General features: G+C 45.0%; 1 protein-coding gene across 1 annotated transcript in view; it reads left to right on the top strand.

The window, feature by feature from the left end:
* Positions 1 to 14,673: 14,673 nt before the first annotated feature.
* Positions 14,674 to 21,673, top strand: part of LOC308171424 (hepatocyte nuclear factor 6-like) — a gene marked incomplete at both ends in the record, with an annotated part of 20,422 nt that continues 13,422 nt past the window's right edge. Inside the window, one exon of the mRNA XM_080546267.1 lies at positions 14,674 to 15,808. Coding sequence (XP_080402393.1) covers positions 14,674 to 15,808 — 1,135 coding nt within the window. The remainder of the gene's footprint in view (positions 15,809 to 21,673) is intronic.

The raw sequence follows: 21,673 nt of genomic DNA, 5'->3' as shown, positions 1-21,673 counted from the left end.
GAAGAGAGAGTGAGGGAGAGAGAGTGAGAGAGGGGAGAAAGAGAGGGAGAGAGAGAGAGAGGGAGAAAGAGAGGGAGAGAGAGGGAGAGAGAGAGAGAGAGGGAGAGAGAGAGGGAGAGAGAGTGAGAGGGAGAGAGGGAGAGGCGGAGGTGGGGGCGGAGTTATGGAGGTATGGAGAGGGCGGGGGGAGGAGGGAGGGGAGGGGTGTGGAACAGGGGATGAGACAAGGACAGAGAAAGGGGAGAGAATGGTTGGAAGACAGATGAGAGGGAGGAGGAGGAGGAGGAGGAGGAGGAGGAGGAGGAGTGATGCAAAGGAAAAAAAGGAAGGAGTGGGAGGGGATTGAGGGATGGGAGACTCTGGGATCACCATGGGGACAGGAGAGAGAGAGAAAGAGAGAGATAGGAAGAGAGAGAGAGAGAGAGAGATAGGAAGAGAGAGAGGGACAGAGAGAGAGAGAGAGAGGAAAGGAGAGTGAGAGAGAGAGAGAGAGGGAGAGAGGGAGAGAGAGAGAGAGAGAGAGAGGGAGAGAGGGAAAGAAGGAGAGAGAGAGAGAGAGACTGGACATTGGACCAAGGTGGGGCCCCAACCATACTGGGGCTGTATTATTATCCCCATTAACACTGAAGATGGCGTGGGGGGTTTGGGCGGGGGACAGGGGGGGCGGAGGGGTTAGCTAAGCCTCCATCTCTCCTCTGACACCCCCCCCATCCCTCACACATCACACACACACACACACACACACACACACACACACACCAGACGGTCTGAAACAATCTCTCCCATTGTGCGAGAAAAAAAAAGCAGCAGCAAAAAAAAAAAAAAAGACCTGAACTCAGCAGAAATCCTAACGATAATGGCCATGTGAGCGACGTGAGCGCCGTTAGCACCCGGCGCTAAAAACGCACGGCGGAATCCATCACTCCCCTCCGTCCAATCCACGGGCTTCCTCCGCCGGAGAGAGAGTGTCGTGCGGGTTGTGAGGTTGTGATTTACGGGGAAGGGGAAGTGCGCGGTGTTATTCCGACGCAGGGAACGAACGAACGAACGCACCGCCCCCTGTCCTTTCCTGACCCCCTCTGTCTCAGTGTGTCTCTGGTCCCCCAATTAAACCAGAGGCCAGTAAAAGACTTCCGGTTGGCAGGCTGACAATAAACATGATGGGTTGTTCAATAGTCAATCCTCTCGGCTATTACCTCCACACCCAGCCTCCTCCTCGGGGCCTCTGAGGTACTTTTAACTGGGACTGTTGAACTCTGACCCCCCGCCCACAATCCTCACCTTTCAACTCTGACCCCCCCCTGTCCCCTGTCCCCAAATGCCTGGTTCATCTTACATCGGGGAGAAATACAAACGACGTCATAACGCCTACAGACGCATGCACACACACAGGCAGGCAGGCATGCATGCATGCAAACACACACACGCCCCCCCAAACACACACACACACACCACACACACACGCCCCCCACACACACACATGTACACGCACACACACACACACGCACCCCCACCCCCAACCCCCCCCAACACACACATGTACACGCACACACACGCAACCCCCCCCCCACACACACACACACACACACGTGCGTGCCCCCACACACACACACACGTGCGCGCTCCCCCCCACACACACACACACACGTGCGCGCTCTCCCCCCACACACACACACACACGTGCGCGCCCCCCCCCCCCCCCACACACACACACACACACGTGCGCGCCCCCACACACACATGCACTGCGCGGGCTGTCATCTTCGCTGCCTGTGGATTGAGTGATGTCATCAGCTCCACTGTATCGGATGTTTATTAATAGTTTTCCCCTGATCGGTCTGTTTGGAATACTAAGAGAGCTGCTCCGAGCTGTCAGGGGCCCGGGGGAGAGAGGGAGAGGGGTGAGGGAGAGAGGGAGAGAGGGGAGGGAGAGAGGGAGAGAGAGGGGGAGGGAGGGAGAGAGGGGGAGGGAGAGAGGGAGAGAGAGGGGGAGGGAGGGAGAGAGAGGGGGAGGGAGGGAGAGAGGGGGAGAGAGGGAGGGAGAGAGGGAGAGAGAGAGGGAGAGAGGAGGGGGAGGGAGGGAGGGAGGGGGAGAGAGGGAGAGAGGGGGGGAGGGAGAGAGGGAGGAGAGGGAGGGGGGGGGGAGGGAGGGGGGGGGGGAGGGGGGAGGGAGGGGGGGAGGGAGGGAGAGGGGGGAGGGAGGGGGGAGAGGGGGGGAGGGGAGGGAGAGAGAGGGGAGGGGGGAGAGAGGGAGGTGGTGGTGGAGGTTGTGTGAGAGTGAGAGGGAGTATTCGTCAATGGTTGCTCCAGTGAATGTTTGGATCTCGATAGAGGAATCCTATGAGGTCGTGGTCTGCTAGGCACCTGCACTGCATGGAGCTCAATAGAGACTCTCTCTCTCCTGGAAGCAGAGAGAATGATTTCTGCTGCCCCTTCTGCAAAGAGGCCTAACACTTATATACGGGGGAGAAAACGTTCTAATACATCATTGTACGTTAAACCAGTTCACCGTAGTAATCTAAACGTCACCACTATGCGATACCTGTGGCTCAGTGGGAGAGCGTGGTGCTGACAACGCTTAGGTTGTGGGTTCGATTCCCGCTGGGACCATGTACACTGACAAATGTATGCACTCAATGCAATGTAGGTAGCTTTGGATAAAAGCGTCAGCTAAATGACATTTATTTATTTCGATTTACTTTCGATTTACTCACTCAGGCACCTCCATACGTGATGTCATCACATAGTGATATTGGAATTTCAACAATCAAATGACATAGACATGTAAAGATGACATGACATAGACATGTTCAGATGACATGACATAGACATGTAAAGATGACATGACATAGACATGTTCAGATGACATGACATAGTATATATATTTTTTTTTACATTTATGGCATTTAGCGGACACGTTTATCCAAAGCGACTTACAACAAATACACCAAGATCATTGTGTAAACCAGGGGTCTGTGTCCACGCCCCTATCTGCACCACTGAGATGGAGGTGAGCGTGTTCCCAGCTTCACATTTCTGGGTGTCCACATCTCCGAGGACCTGAGAAGAATCGTAATATTTATTTTATTTAATTATTCTTTTTTTTTTTACTGTGAGTATGACCCACCCCTGACCACACATCCCTGGTGTGTGTGTGTGTGTTTCTATGTGTGTGTGTGTGTGAGTGTGTGTATGTGTTTCTGTGTGTGTGTGTTTCTATGTGTGTGCATGCGTGTGTGTGTGTGTGTGTGTTTCTATGTGTGTGCATGTGTGTGTGTGTGTGTGTGTGTGTGTGTGTTTCTATGTGTGTGTGTGTTTCTATGTGTGTGTGTGTGTGTGTGTGTTTCTATGTGTGTGTGTGTGTGTGTGTTTCTATGTGTGTGTGTTTCTATGTTTCTATGTGTGTGTGTGTGTGTGTTTCTATGTGTGTGTGTGTGTGTTTCTATGTGTGTGTGTTTCTCTGTGTGTGTGTGTGTGTGTGTGTGTGTGTGTGTGTGTGTGTGAGTGTGTGTGTATGTGCATGCGTGTTTCTATGTGTGTGTGTGTGTGTGTTTCTATGTGTGTGTGTTTCTATGTGTGTGTGTTTCTATGTGTGTGTGTGTGTATTTCTGTGTGTGTATTTCTGTGTGTGTGTGTGTGTGTGTGTGTGTGTGTGTGTGTGTGTGTGTGTGTGTGAGCAGAGGAGCGTCTTCCTTCTCTCCTCCAGGTTATTTGTCATCAGCAGAGTAAAGGATTTTTAAAAGTCATCCCAGGGCCCACTCCCTCCCTATCCGCTCTCCCCCCTCCCCCCTCCCCCCTCTCCCCCCTCCCTCCCTCCCTCCTTCTCTCTCTTTCCCACTATCCCCCTGACACTCTCCTGAGGAAATCGATAGGTTATTGATCAACTCTCTCTATCGCCAACCCACCAGACTAATCACCTTAACACCAGCCCAACACTCTCTCACTCTCTCTCTCTCCATATCTCTCTACTTCTCTCTCTCTTCCCATCTCTTTCTCTCTTTTCTTTCTCTCTCTCCCTCTCTCTCTCCCTCTCTCCCTCTCCCTCTCTCTCTCTCTGTCACTCTCTCTCTCTCTGTCTGTCTGTCTCTCTCTCTCTGTCCTTCTCCCTCTCTCTCTCCCTCGCTCTCTCTCTCTCCCTCACTCTCTCTCCCTCTCTCTCTCCCCTCTCTCCCTCTCTCCACCATTTTTTTAACAAACCCGCCTGTTATTTTTCCTGACAGATTTTTGTCTATTGAAAAGCCATATGCTGAGAGCTTAAATCAAGGCAATACAATATACAGTTCCTTCATATTTCTTCATAAGCTTAACAGTATACGTATGTGCCCCAACAAAAGATCTATGTGACTTTCGAAAGGAAGAAAAATTTACAAAATGCAAGCATGCTTGATCGCTCTCATTTTCTCCCCCCCCCCCATCACCACCACCACACCCCCCCATCCTCCCTCCCTCTCTCTCTCTCTCCCTCCATTTCTCTCAGTCTGTCTTTGTTCGTGGGCAAAATCGATAGCGTGTATGAAACAGGCATATTTCTCTGCCTCCCATTGTCGGAGACCCGGAGGGAAGCGCGTCAGGGCGGAGAGGACGCTGGGATACGGTGAGAATATTGGGGTGGTCGGGAATGTAGGAAAACCTGACATTTTGTTTGTCTACTTAACACCGGAACAGCCACGGGTAGGGTAAGGTCATTTGACCTGGTGAGTAAAAAAGGTTGTATGTATCTTTGCACTCGATCACATTTCAGGACCCTCCTTTCACATATCTAGGACTTTTCCTAGATATGTGGTGTTCTACCACCCAGTATCCTTACATTTTCACAAAATCACCTCAGGATAAGCTGGTTATAAAGCTATTTTGCTAGTTTTTCTGTTGTAGGAGGCAGGCTAATTTAGAAGACGCACCAACTAGTGGTCGTTGCGTGTAAGTAGCAGCTTCCCATTGTAAAGACTATGGTCATTTGACCCCCGAGGCGGCTCTTATAAGGTAGGTAAAATAGGCACGGCTGCTCTAGTGTTAACATGTTGTATGTACTGACCCCCCTCTACAATGAGCTAGTGCACAGACATATAGTACATGTAGGGCCGGTTTCAGAGACAAGGCTTAAGCCTAGTCCTGGACTAAATCACACTTTCAATGTAAAATCTCCATTGAAGATGTTTTTTAGTCTAGGATTAGGCTTAAGCCTTGTCTGTGAAACCGGCCCGTAGTGATTTGAAATCTGGAACACCTGGATTCTTACTGTAACATACTGTAACTATGTGATTCATTTGTTATCCACAAACAAGCAGAGCACTCTTTCGGAAAGAGTCACGGTCGTCACAAACGAAATGTGTGTGTTCATGTGAGAATGGTGGACAGCGATACTTCACTGTTGCGTTTACACAAATCAGTTCACACTCACCCGGCTGTGCCATATCTTACTGAGAGGAGAGCAGCAGAACTCTTCAACTCTGGTCCAGGACACCCAAAGGGTATATTCAGGGTGTGTTCTCACTAGGACATTTGCTTCCCTTGGAATCGGAGTTTAGGATAAAATTCGCTTTTGCTCTGCGTCGTTTGGAGCTGTGAGAACGCACATTCGAAGTCGCTCCCGGAGCAAACAACCGACGCATGCTCCGCTTGAAAAGGGTGGTTTCGCTCCGGTTAGAAACGACGCATCGATGCTGTCCATAGGAAAACAACAGCGCACGCGTGTTGATCTGGATAAGAGCGGGACGAACGGGCAATTTTCAAATTTTCAGACCAATCAACTACCACGTCTGTCGCTTCGATTGCGTATGTTACTTCGTTTATACAGTATAAAGGGCTGTGAGAACGCAAATCAGAGAAATAATGTATGCAACAATGTTGCAAACTCATCCACTTGCTCCGGGTCTCGATTCAGACTTTCATGTGAGAACATGACCTCAGAGTCAGACTTTGGTTTCTGCCCAGTACGACCACACCGGATTCACATCATCAAGGACTTGATGATCAGTTGATTCGTTGTCGTCAGGAGGAGTGTGTTCATGCTGGGTTGGAACAAAGGCCTGTACGCTACACACACACACAGGGTTAAGAACAGGATCGATGGTCCCCCTCCCAGCACCAACAGGCTATCTGACCGTCCTGGCTCTGCCTCTGCATGGAGGAGATAAGAGCTTCCCTCCATATCGCCCCAAACTACAGGATGATGAGGATCAAACACATTATCCCCTGGAGAGACTCAGCATGACCTCTGACCTGTAGAAATAGAATAGCATGAGAGGAGGATATCCTAATCGCAGTGTATCTATGTATCTATCTATCTATGTATCTATGTATCTATCTATGTGTCTCTATGTATGTATCTATCTATCTATCTATGTATGTATGTATGTATGTATGTATGTATGTATCTATGTATCTATCTATGTATGTATGTATCTATCTATCTATGTATGTATGTATGTACGTATGTATGTATGTATGTATGTATGTATGTACGTATGTATGTATGTATGTATGTATGTATGTATGTATGTATCTATGTATCTATCTATATATCTATCTATCTATGTATCTATCTATCTATCTATCTATCTATCTATCTATCTATGTATCTATCTCAACATTTTGATATGATTTTCTCAAAATACACTTTTAACTGCTGTTAAAGAAAGAATGCACGATCATTTATCATTCTAAACACACTCTCTATCTGAGAACCTCTCTCCTTCCCTCCCTCCCTCCCTCCATCACCCCATTCCCCCCCCCACACACCATCCCTGTCCCTTCCCCTGCTCACGTGCATGCAGAAGCGCGCACACATGAGCGCGTCCACAAGCAAACTCATAGCGAAAATAAGCGCACACATGCATGCCCACACAAGTATAAGTGTGCATGTGCACTCGTGCACACACACACACACACACACACACACACACACACACACACACACATACACACACACACACACACACACACATGAACACACACACACACACACACACACACACCTTCCTGTAGAATTGATCGACTATTTCGTCTCAATCCATCTCTCCCTCTGTTACTTAGCAACCAGTGCCCCAGTGGCTCTAAAGGTTGTGGGAGTTTTATTCGAGTGTATTTTCAGTAAATAAACAAGATATTAGTAACAAACATGTCAGGAATCAGCACATGCTATATTCTATATAGAGAGTGTTTGTATTAATTATCTGTTCATGTTTTAACATCGTGATTCCAGAAGTTTGAACACTGGATGTTACGACTAGAAATGTTTGCAATGAAGGAAATGTCCTGAACAGGTTCTAAAGTTTGAACAAAATGTAAAAAGTCTAAGGTCTAAGTCTAAAATTTAAGGACAGACCTCTTTCAACGCAACCCTAACCCTAACCTAATCCTAACCCTAACCCTAACCTTAACCCTAACCCTAACCCAGGGGTGCGCCTGTTATGTGCGCCTGTCGGGCTAACCCTAACCCTAACCTTAACCCTAACCCTAACCCTAACCCTAACCCTAACCTTAACCTTAACCCTAACCCTAACCCTAACCCTAACCTTAACCCTAATCCTAACCCTAACCCTAACCCTAACCCTAACCTTAACCCTAATCCTAACCCTAACCCTAACCCTAACCATAACCCTAAATGTGGCCTAACTAATTAATGCAAGTGCAATTCAAAATGGAATAATCCCGAGAGAAGCCCCGACAGGCGCACATAACAGGCGCACCCCTGCGCTTTCAGAACGAGCTACCCCAATCTCACGTCAGAATTCGACGTTTGGCTGCGATGGACAGACGTCGAATTCTGACGTCTGCCGTGTGAGACCAGGTTGTTCAACGACGGTGGTCACCCCTAACAATATATTTTTCTATCTGAGAAGCACCCCAAACCCTGTGTTGGAGGCCTACTAGTGATATTATTGCTTTTGATACTCAATTTCTCATTTGTTTTTTCCTTTCCTTGTTTTGATTTCCAACTGGATGGTTCAATATGTTGTGATATATGTGGGTATATACTGATTTTGATGTGTTGCCAAGTGATGTAATGTGTTTGTGTTGTTTTTTGTTCAATAAAATGTTTTTGACTAAATCCTTACTCAGTAGTAACTCAGTTAGGTCGGGATATTATAAAAAAGAAAAGCTAAAACGTAAGCTGGCAAACGGCAATAGAGGAAATGGATCATATGGCAGAACAAACAAACAAACAAAAAGTTGTAGAAATTATATCTAATTTCTAAATCAACGTAGAATTACGTCCAGGCCGGGAAATGTATTACTGCAATGATTGGATTGGGGATATTTCACATCACAATCAATCAATGAATCAATCGATACATCAGTCATTCCGCAGATCGATAAGTGAGTGGATGGATGGATGGATGGATGGCTGGGTGACAGAAGGTGATGGGGTTGGTATGACAACATGAGAGCTAGAGAATCACAGAGACATTCGATCATCTGAAATTAGCAACGCGTCCACGTGCACGTTTACTGGGCCTCATACGATTTAATTGTGCTTTTTGTCGTTTTATTTTTTTTTTTATATTTACATATCAACCAACATCCGGCAATTTAATATCTGACGATTATAATGATGATATGATATACCGGTAATTGTGAAATTAATTCTGAAAATATAACATTACAACTTTAACATAGGCTACACATACAAGCACGCACCCACGCACGCACAGGCACAGGCACACACACACACACACACACACACACACACACACACACGCACACGCGCGCACACACACACACACACACACACACACACACACACACACACACACACACACACACACACACACACACACACAGTCTATACATAATCAGTTTATTTGAAGGTCTATTGTTGTTTCTGCAGAATAGAGAGACAAACCGATACTGTTTTGATAACGAATTCCTAAACGAAGTTTAAAGGGGCTTTTATGATTCACTGCCCAATTAAGTAATAATTCGTAATATCACATCCCCTGCAAATTATCAAAATAAATCATAGAAAAAACGGCCTTAGAATAGGCTATATACCAGGGCGTAACTAGGAGGCTGCAACAATTGCTATTTAGTTCATATAATAATTCAAATCATTCATTATTAATGAAAATAATGATTAATAATTATACCAAACAATATGTTGTGTTGAACAGAAAAAGCCTTTTTACATTGAGATAAATATGTAAACAAAATCAACCTGTAATGAAACAAGTTGTTGGATTGTGTCATTTAAAGTGCAGTAACGTCTTTTTTCTTAATCTTTTGAATTTTGAATGTATTATTTAGAAAAGAAATATAGACCTAGAAATATTTGTATTAGATTATCGAATAACATTCTTCTTGCTTAGCTGAGACTCTATCATACATCCTTTATCTAAGGAATGTAGCAGTTATTCAAATAAATCATTAGTTGTTTACCTAAAACAGATCCATTCAACAACCTTTGGATGTCTATTCACCGGCTATTGATTATCAATCGTATCGAAAGGAGCCGATATGTAGCCTATGTAGCCTATTCATCCCTGAGCAACGCAACACTTATTTAACATCCAACCCGACCCCAACACTCCTCTGTTTGATGAAAACCTCATATCATATATATATAACATCATAGGACTTATAGCTTATATGTTCACAAGATGATAAAATATGTGAAAGTCATAATTAATCGTCATTACTTTACATTAATTGTCTCTCCCAAATCACACTCTGTATAGGCCTCCTCTCCTCCTCTCCTCACGTGCTTTCATGCAAGGACAATTTTTATAAATTCCCGTGCTTGGCTAAAATAACTCAAATAGATTTCAGATGGAATAAGGGACTGTTCAGCTGTTTAGAAATAAGCATGACGGAGATTGAAGTGCATAGGACTTGGTCAATAAATTGACCGAAGAAATCAATTTGAGAAACTTGGAGAAATCATCACATTTTATGTCTCCAAGATGGATGTTGTCCAAGAATGGTTCTAATCTAACAGTTCGTGACGTCAGAATTATAAGGTTCTATCTCCATTTTTTTGTCAAAATTGAGTTTTTTTACTTGACATAATCTGATCCATTAGGTGTTTATTAATGCCTGTGTGGTGTTATTTTTATAATGTTGACATTTTTGAGTTAGTAATTCATAAAATACAAAGGTTCCATCTCACAGAACATAATGGAATGTAAAAACGTTGACGCTCAATATCTCTGAACTGCCCTAAACGGAGATAGAACCTTATCATTCTAAACGGAGATAGAACCTTATCATTCTAAACGGAGATAGAACCTTATCATTCTAAACGGAGATAGAACCTTCTCATTCTAAACGGAGATAGCACCTTATCATTCTAAACGGAGATAGAACCTTCTCATTCTAAACGGAGATAGAACCTTCTCATTCTAAACGGAGATAGAACCTTCTCATTCTAAACGGAGATAGAACCTTATCATTCTAAGCTCACGAGTTGCCTAATAACTTTCTATACAAAACCAAGATAATTTCGAACCTATGGCTACAGTACTTCTGAGGAACATTTATTTTCATCAACAATAATTACATTTCCTGCCTTTTGAAAACGGTCTGTTCGGAGACTTATGATAATATTGTTATAATTATTATAATACGTCATGAGTTTAGTTCAAGTGTCTAACCCAATCAGATAACCCCAAAATATGATTAATGTAATCCATTTGTTTGTAAACAATGCAATTGCTTCAAAACATGGTAGAAACTATCATTCTGATCACAATCACACTGGATGATCAGTCCTTCCATGCTGAGCTCTCTCTGTATGACATTGATAGTGTTTATATTTCTCCTGCCTCATTCAATACCTGTGGCAGAAAGCAGGGATCAACACAACAAACCCAAGCAGATACGTTCAAAGCCAACCTTTATAATCAATTGTAACAGTTATAAAAGAAATCCAAAACATCATTAACATCCAAACATTCAGTAGCCTAGCCTAAATTAATTCGAAGTGCTATAGGCATATAAGACATATTTAGTATTTCCCATTTGTCTATTTTCCTGTCAACTTCCTAACCCTCGCAGTATTATTGTTTGGAGGTCCTATAATTATTAGATGTTAATATATTTTCATACAAACCGACAGGTTTGAAAGTAACACATTGAAAAATGCATTTCATGAAATCTTCGGTTACGGTTTTGTTGATAAATATCGGAAAGTAGGCTATGAATCACTTGATATTTTCAACTAAATACCGTCACTCCTTATTTAATACTTTATACTTTACTTTATAAGGGTCTATGCTAAAAAATAATAATAATAATATATAGGCTATAACAAAGCCAAACTTGTAGCTTTGGAATGTTTCTGACCGAATCAACGTCGGCTAGCGTCTTATAGGAGAAACAGATCAAACAAATGGCCTTATCTAACGTGTATACATACGTCTGTCTGGTAAACACAAGGCCCAAGGGCTTCACTGTCACTGGAAGTCATTGTCCAAAATTCAAGAGCAAACGAAAACGAAAACGGTTTAAAATGTTATGGACTCACTAATTACCAGTATCACTTAATATGTTCATCCCGTTAAATTAAGACCAACACAAATCAGAAGAAAGGCAATAGGCTACTTATATACATATCATATCACTGTTCTTACATTACTCTTATGATCTATAGTATGCATGTCCACGACAGATATGAGATGTGAAACGTGATGTGGTGTAGCCTGTTGGTTGAATGTGGTGTTATGAGATACTGTGGACTGTCAAATAAAACATTTTTGATGTAAAAAAATAATTAAACGGAACATTGTTAAAAATAGCCCGTGTAGGCCTTTTTGCCATGGATGGCGGTCAACATTCCTGTTCAGATAATCGATACGATTTGTGTGATAGAAATACACAGTCTACATTTAGGCCTATACATAACCCCACCAAAATGTGTTTAATTGTGGACATGAGATTAAACATGTATGCATCACTGGGCCTACTAGCTACTTGTTGAATTTTCACGTCCTTTCATTGTGTCTGACGCCACATTTAGCACAGATATGTTCGATACATCCAAAATCCAACAGGTCCGTCACGGTTTACGGCTGGGCAGGTTGAAGTCTATCGTGATCCACAACTTCCACAACTTCCACACACACACACACACACACACACACACACACACACACACACACACACACACACACACACACACACACACACACACACACAGACACACACACAGACACACAGACACACAGACACACAGACACACACACACAGACACACACACACAGACACACACACACACACACACACACACACACACACACACACACACACACACACACACACATACACAGACAGACACACACACACACGGCAAATGGTTAGTATATTGGCCGTGTGAGTTGGGCAGACGAGCGGTTAGTGGACATCCATCACTACCGGCCAATACCCCGGGTGGCGAGCCGCCGTGCCGGCCCAGCTAACCGATCCTTCGGCTACCCCCCAATGGTAATTTATTTCCGATAGCGGTGGTCATCAATAGAGGGACAGTAACCTAGGGAGACACGTTCAACCACTGTCTTTTTGCCTTTATAGGCTACACGTGTGCGACGGGAGAAATTAAGAAACATCTGACCGTTTAGGCCACTATAGCATCCAGTCACAGCCCCTCAGGGAAACGGGCTATCACTGCAGGCATCAATCGGAGAAACATTACTCACAAACTGAAGCTATTGTTACCTTGACAATAATAATGGTACCTTATAATATAGACAAACTAATAGCCTAAATCGTTGATTTAAAATAATAATAATAATAATAATAATAATAATAATGATAATAATAAAAAAAACGACAATTGATTCATTTTATCGTCTAAAATAATAATGCAATATAATAAGCAACGGGTCTGTGGGGAGGTAATAACACGGCATCAAATAAAGATGAGCTTTACCAGTCTGTCCTCGAAAATATCCTTCTCCAGTGAATAGCCTGTATACATATTTGAAAACAATTAACTCCCTGTAGCGCCAGAGGAACAGTTAAGAACATCTAATAGAATCTAACAGAAGGAGCGTCTTAATAAAAGGTTAAAGGTACAATCCGTAATTCAAACAACAACAACGCGGGCTCCACGGTGTTTGCACGAGTGAAACCAGCAGCTTATATGTTGGTTCTGATGGGGGTAAGAGAGATGAACCAATAGCCCATGACGCATTGATCAGTTATATCAACGGCTATCATGAATTTAAAAGTCCAGAAACTGATGCACAAATGACATGATTGCACCGTTAGCATATAGACATGGACTATAGCCTATACTGTAAGGCCTCTATATACTGTATATCTATATCCCATTTCTTTGGGTTGAACCAATTCAGCAAGCATGCTCGATATAAAGTGAGTGAACTTCAGAATTCGAACTTCCGAAGTCCAAGAAATGAACTTCAAAAGACACAAAGCACACACCTCCATCCGAAAAAGGAGACTTTCCCCTCCTCCTCCTCCAGGAGGAGTCCTCCTTTCCTCTCCTCCTCCTCCTCCTCCTTTCCTCTCCTCCTTTCCTCTCCTCCTCCTCCTCCTTTCCTCTCCTCCTCCTCCTCCTTTCCTCTCCTCCTCCTCCTTTCCTCTCCTCCTCCTCCTCCTCCTTTCCTCTCCTCCTCCTCCTCCTCCTCCTTTCCTCCTCCTCCTCCTCCTCCTCCTCCTCCTTTCCTCTCCTCCTCCTCCTCCTCCTCCTCCTTTCCTCTCCTCCTCCACCTCCTCCTCCAGCATGCTAGGATCCTAACTTTCTGACCTCCTCCCCCCCCCCCCCCCCCCACCCCCCCTAACCGGGTCAGGGCACATCATTAATCTCTGTCAGTCAATACATCGACCAGGTTTATCACTAAGCGCATAAATGCAAAACCATTCACTCCGTGGGAAAACAAAAGTTTATCTGTAAAGTGCACTTGCGCCCAAAATGTGAATTCAACCCGATGTGGTGGTGGTGCGTCCGTTGGTTATGACACCAGTTTTGAAATTGTACGTTAACATAATATGATAACACCCCCCTCTCCTCTCCTCTCCTCTCCTCTCCTCTTCTCTCTCTCTCTATCACACACACACACACACACACACACACACACACACACACACACACACACACACACACACACACACACACACACCATGTCCATGTCTTCCATCTCCTCCTTCATACTCAACACACACAGTTCGGGTCTGGGAGAGAATTCACATGCACGCGCGGGAGCAGCATGCGCGCACCCGATATTTTAAATACACATGCAGGAGGAGGGGGTGCGTGCGCGCGCTCCCATACACACTGACACGCGGCTCAGCCAGTTCTCAGTGAAGCGCTGTTGGACAAGGGATGAGATATAGAGCAGCTCCTATTCACAGGACACCCCGTGTGCATGCATGCAGCCAAACGTAGACAAGGAGATGGACGTTATTTACCTTCCCTGCATGGACCAACATCACAAGTGACCTACAAAACCATGTTGGATTGACTGGACATCAAGAACTCTAATCAATGGATTGCATGGCTTTGAAATCGTTTGGTTATTAATATTATCGCTCCAGGAGTGGCGAGAGAGGGGACGAATAACGCGCGCCTCTGTCTCTGTCTTTTTGAGCAGCGTGGGTTGAAAAGAGCGAGAGGAGGAGGAGGAGGAAGAGGGAGGGAGAGAGGAGAGGGAGAGGGAGGGAGAAGGGAGAGGGGAGGGAGGTGGGATTGAGGGAAAGATATAATTCTTTCCAGCGATGGAACTCACGATGGAAAACCTTGGCAACCTCCACGGTGTCTCCTCCTCGCACGCGCAGGCGGGGGGAGACCTGATGAGCTCCCGTCAGTCGCTGTCCTCCGCCTCTTCCCACCGGAACCTGGTGTCTCACGCGCACGGCGCGCGGTCGGCGATGGTCTCCAGCATGGCCTCGATCCTGGAGAGCACCGGCGGGGACTACCGGACGGACCCCTCCTCGCTCTCCGGTCACCTCCACCCGGCCATGAGCATGTGCGAGTCCGGCGGCGTGAGCTTCAGCAACACGTACACCAACCTGACCCCTCTGCAGCACCTGCCTCCCATCTCCACGGTGTCCGACAAGTTCCACCACCCCCATCACCCGGTGCACTCTCACCACCACGCCGCCGCCCACCAGCGGCTGTCCGCGGGGAACGTCAGCGGCAGCTTCACGCTGATGAGGGACGACCATCGGGGTCTGGCGGCGTCCATGGGGAACCTCTACGGCCACTACCCCAAAGAGATGTCCGTGTCCAGCCTGGGCGGCCACGGGTCCCTCTCTCCCCTCTCCAACGGCCTGGGCTCTTTGCACAACTCCCAGCAGCAGCAGTCGCTCTCGGCCTACGGTCCCAGCGACGCCAAGATGATCTCCCCCGTGGTGACGGGCTTCGAGTCCCACGCCGCGATGCTGTCCCGGAGCGACCAGGAGCACCTGGCCAGGAGTTTAGGAGGCCACGGGGTCGGACACGGCATGATCTCCAACCTCAACGGCATGCACCACCACCACCACCCGCACGGCCATCACCTCCACTCCCAAGCCAACGGGGCGGCGGCGGCGATGCTGGCGGAGCGGGAGAGGCACGGCGGGGGTCCCGGGCCGGGGGGCCAGGGGGGCGGGGGGTCGGGCGGGGGGCAGGCGGAGGAGATCAACACGAAAGAGGTGGCTCAGAGGATCACCGCCGAGTTGAAGCGCTACTCCATCCCCCAGGCGATATTCGCCCAACGGATCTTGTGTCGGTCGCAGGGAACCCTGTCGGACCTTCTCCGGAACCCCAAGCCCTGGAGTAAACTCAAGTCCGGACGGGAGACCTTTAGGAGGATGTGGAAGTGGCTACAGGAGCCGGAGTTTCAACGGATGTCCGCACTTCGGTTAGCCGGTAAGATGTTATCCTTTCCCCCTCCTCCTCCTCCCTTCTTTCCAACTATAAGAACTATAGCCATGAAATCGTAACGTATTGACTCTTCTTTCTCGCTAAGTGCATAGCCAACAATTAAAATACACCCTCCCTCTTGATCAAAGGTTATTGATGATAGCCTATAACGAACGAACCCATGTTGTAGCCTAAAAGGGGGGGGGAATAGCAGCATGAATGAACTAACTTGGGGGGAAACAAAATAGCAACAGATTCAGCACCTCGGACAGCGCCGTGAACCGAGAACAGAACAGGCCTTTAAATACCCGAGTCAGGAGAGCATGATTTCAGAGCAAGAGTCCAGTTTAGAAGCATTATCTCACATTATCAAGCCAATTAACATTTAAACAATTCTTCCAATTCTTCCAATCACCATCAGAGACGTTGTGAGGCTGTCTGTGATCAGTGAAAGTGATTGCTATAGCCTACCGAGGCGAATGAACTCGAGCAAAAGCTCTGTCCCCATGTCCACTGTACAGTATAGGGATGATATAATAAGACTATACTGTACATTCTAGTATAGGCTACCGACTTGATTCACACGTGCATTAGAGGCGCTCTCTTACTCAACTAACTCATTGCACCGCACGGGGCCAATAAACTCAAATGCGTTTAATGTGTTCTTGACCTCCGCGTCAGGCCGCAGCGCGCCCGTCTGTTGGTTTTTCTGGCCTAAATGATGGATCGTCAATGGGATCTAAACATGTCGCTCACTTTTATTTCTCTCTCCCTCTCTCTTCTCCCTCTCTCTCTCTCTCTCTCTCTCTCTCTCTCTCTCTCTCTCTCTCTCTCTCTCTCTCTCTCTCTCTTTCTCTCTTCCTCTCTTTCTCTTTTTCTCTTTCTCTCTCTCTGTCTCTCTCTCTCTGTGTCTCTCTGTCTCTCTCTCTCTCTCTCTCTGTCTCTCTGTCTCTCTCTCTCTGTCTCTCTCTCTCTCTCTCTCTCTGTCTCTCTCTCTCTCTCTGTGTCTCTCTCTCTCCCTCGCTCGCTCGTACCTCTCTTTCTGTGCATGGCCGTGCAGACGTGGTGGCGCGGGAGAGGAGAGGAGAGGAGAGGAGAGGGGAGGGGTGGGCGCGTGACCCCACGGCTGCTGCCTGATCGATTCGACAGTTCCCACTCTCCCTTTTAAATGTGGCACACCGATCGATTCTCGTATTGGAGCTGAAAGACGACTATAACCGCACAGCAGCTTTGTAGCTCTAAATTTAGAACACCACGTGTTGACCTGCTGCCCGCCGTTGGTTGCGCGTCGCCAGCTTTACGCACATTCCAAATAACTCCGAAAATACTTCCAAAATCGTCCTCCATCGCAACCTAATCAAATAAACTCCAAGTGAAATAAACCACATGAAAATGACGTATTGTCCTAAAGTAAATGACACCATTTTGCCACTCATCGAAATTGAGATGAAAGAGTAAATTGAGATCTCCATCCTTTGATGTTCCTTGAGATCTCTGAACGGTTTCTTTTATTATTAATTCCAAATACCACAGGCTATTAAAACAATGAGGATGTCACAAGAAAGGCGTAGGAAAAAATAAAATAAACCGTTTGATTATAACTGACGAGAACTGACGCGTTTTAAGCTACTTTTGTACATTTGGAAAGCAATACGAGTGCACAGGCACTCTCACAACATTTCACAAGAACAGTAGCCTAAATATTTCTCATAGGTGTCTAAAAGAAAAATTATACATAATATACATAGATAATACAAATGGTAAATATTATTATTATTATAAATAAAAAAATCAAAGGAACTAAATGGAACCATATTCAACTCTATTGTCACAGAGGCCACAATCTCACAGGCTAAGACATATGACCTTAGCCAATAGGAGTACTCTCTCTCCTATGATATATGACTGTAGCCTATAGGAGCTACTCTCTCTCCAAAGACATATTACCTTAGCCAATAGGAGCTACTCTATCTCCAAAGACATATTACCTTAGCCAATAGGAGCTACTCTATCTCCAAAGACATATTACCTTAGCCAATAGGAGGTAGTCTCTCTCCTATGATATATGACTGTAGCCTATAGGAGCTACACTCTCTCCAAAGACATATTACCTTAGCCAATAGGAGTACTCTCTCTCCTATGATATATGACTGTAGCCTATAAGTAATAATAATACATCAGACTTATATAGCGCTTTTCTGGAGACTCAAAGATGCTTTACAAAGTGAAAAGACCTAAGAAAATAAATAAAAGAAAGTACAATTAAGGTAGTGCTGGGGACACATGGGGGAGAGGGTTAACTGGTAAAGGCGAGCTTGAAGAGGTGGGTTTTGAGGGCCTGTTTGAATGTTGGCAGGGTGTTGGCCTGTCTGATGTGGTGGGGGAGGGCGTAAGATGTAAGATATTAACTGCAATTAACTACAAGGTCTATATGTCAACTGTAACCAAGACAACCCACAATGCGACAGATATATAAATAGCTAGATAGCTAGATATAGATACAGTTGAAGTAAGATGTTTACATACAGTACATCTTAGCCAAACACATTGAAACTCCGTTTTTCCCCACAATTCCTGACATTTAATCCTAATAAATATTCCCTTCCGTCTTATTTCAGTTAGGATCGCTACTACTTTATTTTAAGAATGTAAAATGTCAGAGTAATAGTAGAGGGAATGTTTTTTTCAGATTTTAATTTCTTTCATCACATTCCCAGGGTCAGAAGTTTACATACACTTAGTTAGTATTTGATAGCATTGCCTTTAAATTGTTTAACTTGGGTCAAATGTTTCGGGTAGCCTAGCTTCCACAAGCTTCCCACAATATTAGGTATTTTGTCCCATTCCTCCTGACAGAACTAGTGTAACTGAGTCAGGTTTGTCGGCCTCCTACACTTTTTCCGACTTCTGCCCACACATTTTCTATAGGATTGAGGTCAGGGCTGAGTGACGATGACCACTCCATACCTTGACTTTGTTGTCATCAGACCAGAGGACATTTCTCAAAAAAGTAAGATCTTGTGCAGTTGCAAACTAGTATGGCTTTTTTTGATGGAGGTTTTGGAGCAGTGGCTTCTTCCCTGCTGAGCGACCACTCGTGTTATGTCGATATTGGACTTGTTTTTACTGTGGATATAAATACTTTTCTACCTGTTTCCTCCAGCATAATCACATATTCACATGTTCTTCTGGGATTTATATGGACTTTTCACACCACAAGTACGTTCATCTCTAGGAGACAGAACGCGTAAATGTGGTAATGGTAAATGGACTGACTTATATAGCTCCTTATTCCACAGCGCTTTACAACAGCCTTTCGTTCACCCGTTCACACACACATTCACACACCAACGGCGGCAAGCTACCATGCAAGGCGCCCGGCCCGCTCATTGGGACCAATTTGGGGTTCAGTGTCTTGCCCAAGGACACCTCCACATGTGGCCAGCAAGGGCTCGAGCTGCCGATCTGCCAACCTTGCGATCATTAGACGGCGGCTCCTCTACCTCCTGCGCCACAGCCGCCAAGTGTCTCCTTCCTGAGCTGTATGGCGGCTGTGTGTTTACACTCGCGTACTACTGTTTGTACAGATGAACGTGGTACCTTCAGGTGTTTATATAGATGAACGTGGGACCTTGAGGTGTTTATATAGATGAACGTGGGACCTTCAGGTGTTTGTAGATGAACGTGGGACCTCCAGGTGTTTATACAGATGAACGTGGGACCTCCAGGTGTTTATACAGATGAACGTGGTACCTTGAGGTGTTTATATAGATTTGCCATTTAGCAGATGCTTTTATCCAAAGCGACTTACAATTACGAATTACAGGGACATTCCCCCTGGAGTAACTGAGGGCTAAGTGCCTTACCCAAGGGCACACTAGTAGTGGTGTGGCTTCAGGCGGGATTTGAACTCACAACCTTCCGATCCCAAGTCCAACTCACTATCCACTAGACCACCACTACCCCAAGATGGTATAGATGAACGTGGGACCTTCAGGTGTTTATATAGATGAACGTGGGACCTTCAGGTGTTTATATAGATGAACGTGGGACCTTCAGGTGTTTGTAGATGAACGTGGGACCTCCAGGTGTTTATATAGATGAACGTGGGACCTCCAGGTGTTTATATAGATGAACGTGGTACCTTCAGGTGTTTATATAGATGAACGTGGGACCTCCAGGTGTTTATATAGATGAACGTGGGACCTTCAGGTGTTTGGAAATTGCTCCCATGGATGAACCAGACTTGTGGAGGTCGACAAAAAAACCTAAAAAACTAAATAATTCTGAGGTCTTGGCTTGATTTTCCCGTGACGTCAAACAAAGAGGCGCTGAGTTTGAAGGTAGGCCTTAAAATCTATCCACAGGTGCGCCTCCGATTCACTCAATCACTCAATTAGCCTATCAGAAGCTTCTAAAGCCATGACATCATTTTCCGGAATTTTCCAAGCTGTTTAAAGACACAATCAACTGAGGACCCACTGGAATTGTGATATAGTGAATTATAAGTGTTAATCATGAAATCTGTGGGGAAAAAAACTAAGTGTATCTAAACTTCCGACTTCAACTGTACATATATACATACCTACATCCATCCATCCATCCATTCATACATACCTACCTACCTACATACATACTGTAGAAAGATAGATAGATAGATAGATAGATCGATAGATCGATAGATCGATAGATAGATAGATATAGTTGAGATTGGCCTAAACAGCAGTTACCACAGGTAACTTCAACAAAGTAAAGAAGGGCTTTTTACGCCGTCAAAAGGAACATCAACATGGCCTCCGTTATAGAACCCATTTCCCTCTGTGGTTGTGAGGTCATGGGGTCCACTTGCCAACCAAGATTTTACAAAATGGGACCAACACCAAATTGCGACTCTGCATGCCGAGCACAGTGGAGCAGAATTTTAACGATACCCACTAATTATAACAATTCAAAAGAGAGCATTTAAATTGTATAATCACCTAAAAGAAAGTGACCCCGACACGCTCCACAACAAAGCCCTTACCCACGGAGAGACTCTAGGGAGATGCCCCCTCAGCCAGCTGGTTCTGGGACTCTGTTCACAAACACACGCTGAGCCAACAGACTGAAACCCCAATTAGACTAAACCAAATTATACGAAAACAAAAAGAAAATTACCTGACACATTGGAAAGAATCAACCCAAAAAACAAAAGCAAATTGGAATGCAATTTGGCCCTAAACAGAGAATACACAGTGGCAGAATACGAATGGCTCTCAAGACAATTGGTGAATGAGGTCTGCTGGGTAAAGTACAACCATGTGCAAACACAACAGCAAGATGTGTGAGCTGTTGTGACAGTAAAAGGACGTCCAATGGAACACAACCACCGTAAATAGTGTAAATAGTATCTGATCTATTTGCACCATGCTGATCTCTGTACATAATGTTTACACGGTTCTCATTTATTTGTATTTATATATTTTCAACAGCAATGTCCACTATTTTTTAGATAGATAGACAGACAGACAGACAGACAGACAGATAGATAGATAGATAGATAGAGAGATAGATAGATAGATAGGTAGATAGATAGATAGATAGATAGACGGATAGATAGATAGATAGAGAGAGAGAGATAGAGATATATAGAGAGATAGATAGATAGATAGATAGAGAGAGAGATAGATAGATAGATAGGTAGATAGATAGATAGATAGATAGACAGATAGATAGATAGACAGATAGATAGATAGGTAGATAGATAGATAGATAGATAGATAGATAGATAGATAGAGAGATAGATAGATAGGTAGATAGATAGATAGATAGATAGATAGATAGGTAGGTAGGTAGATAGATAGATAGATAGATAGATAGAGAGATAGATAG

This window comes from Nansenia antarctica (genome assembly GCF_963989245.1).
Source record: "Nansenia antarctica genome assembly, chromosome: 16".
NCBI lineage: Eukaryota > Metazoa > Chordata > Actinopteri > Argentiniformes > Microstomatidae > Nansenia > Nansenia antarctica.
The sequence above is the reverse complement of the archived record's forward strand: the minus strand, read 5'-3'. Positions and strand labels throughout refer to the sequence as shown.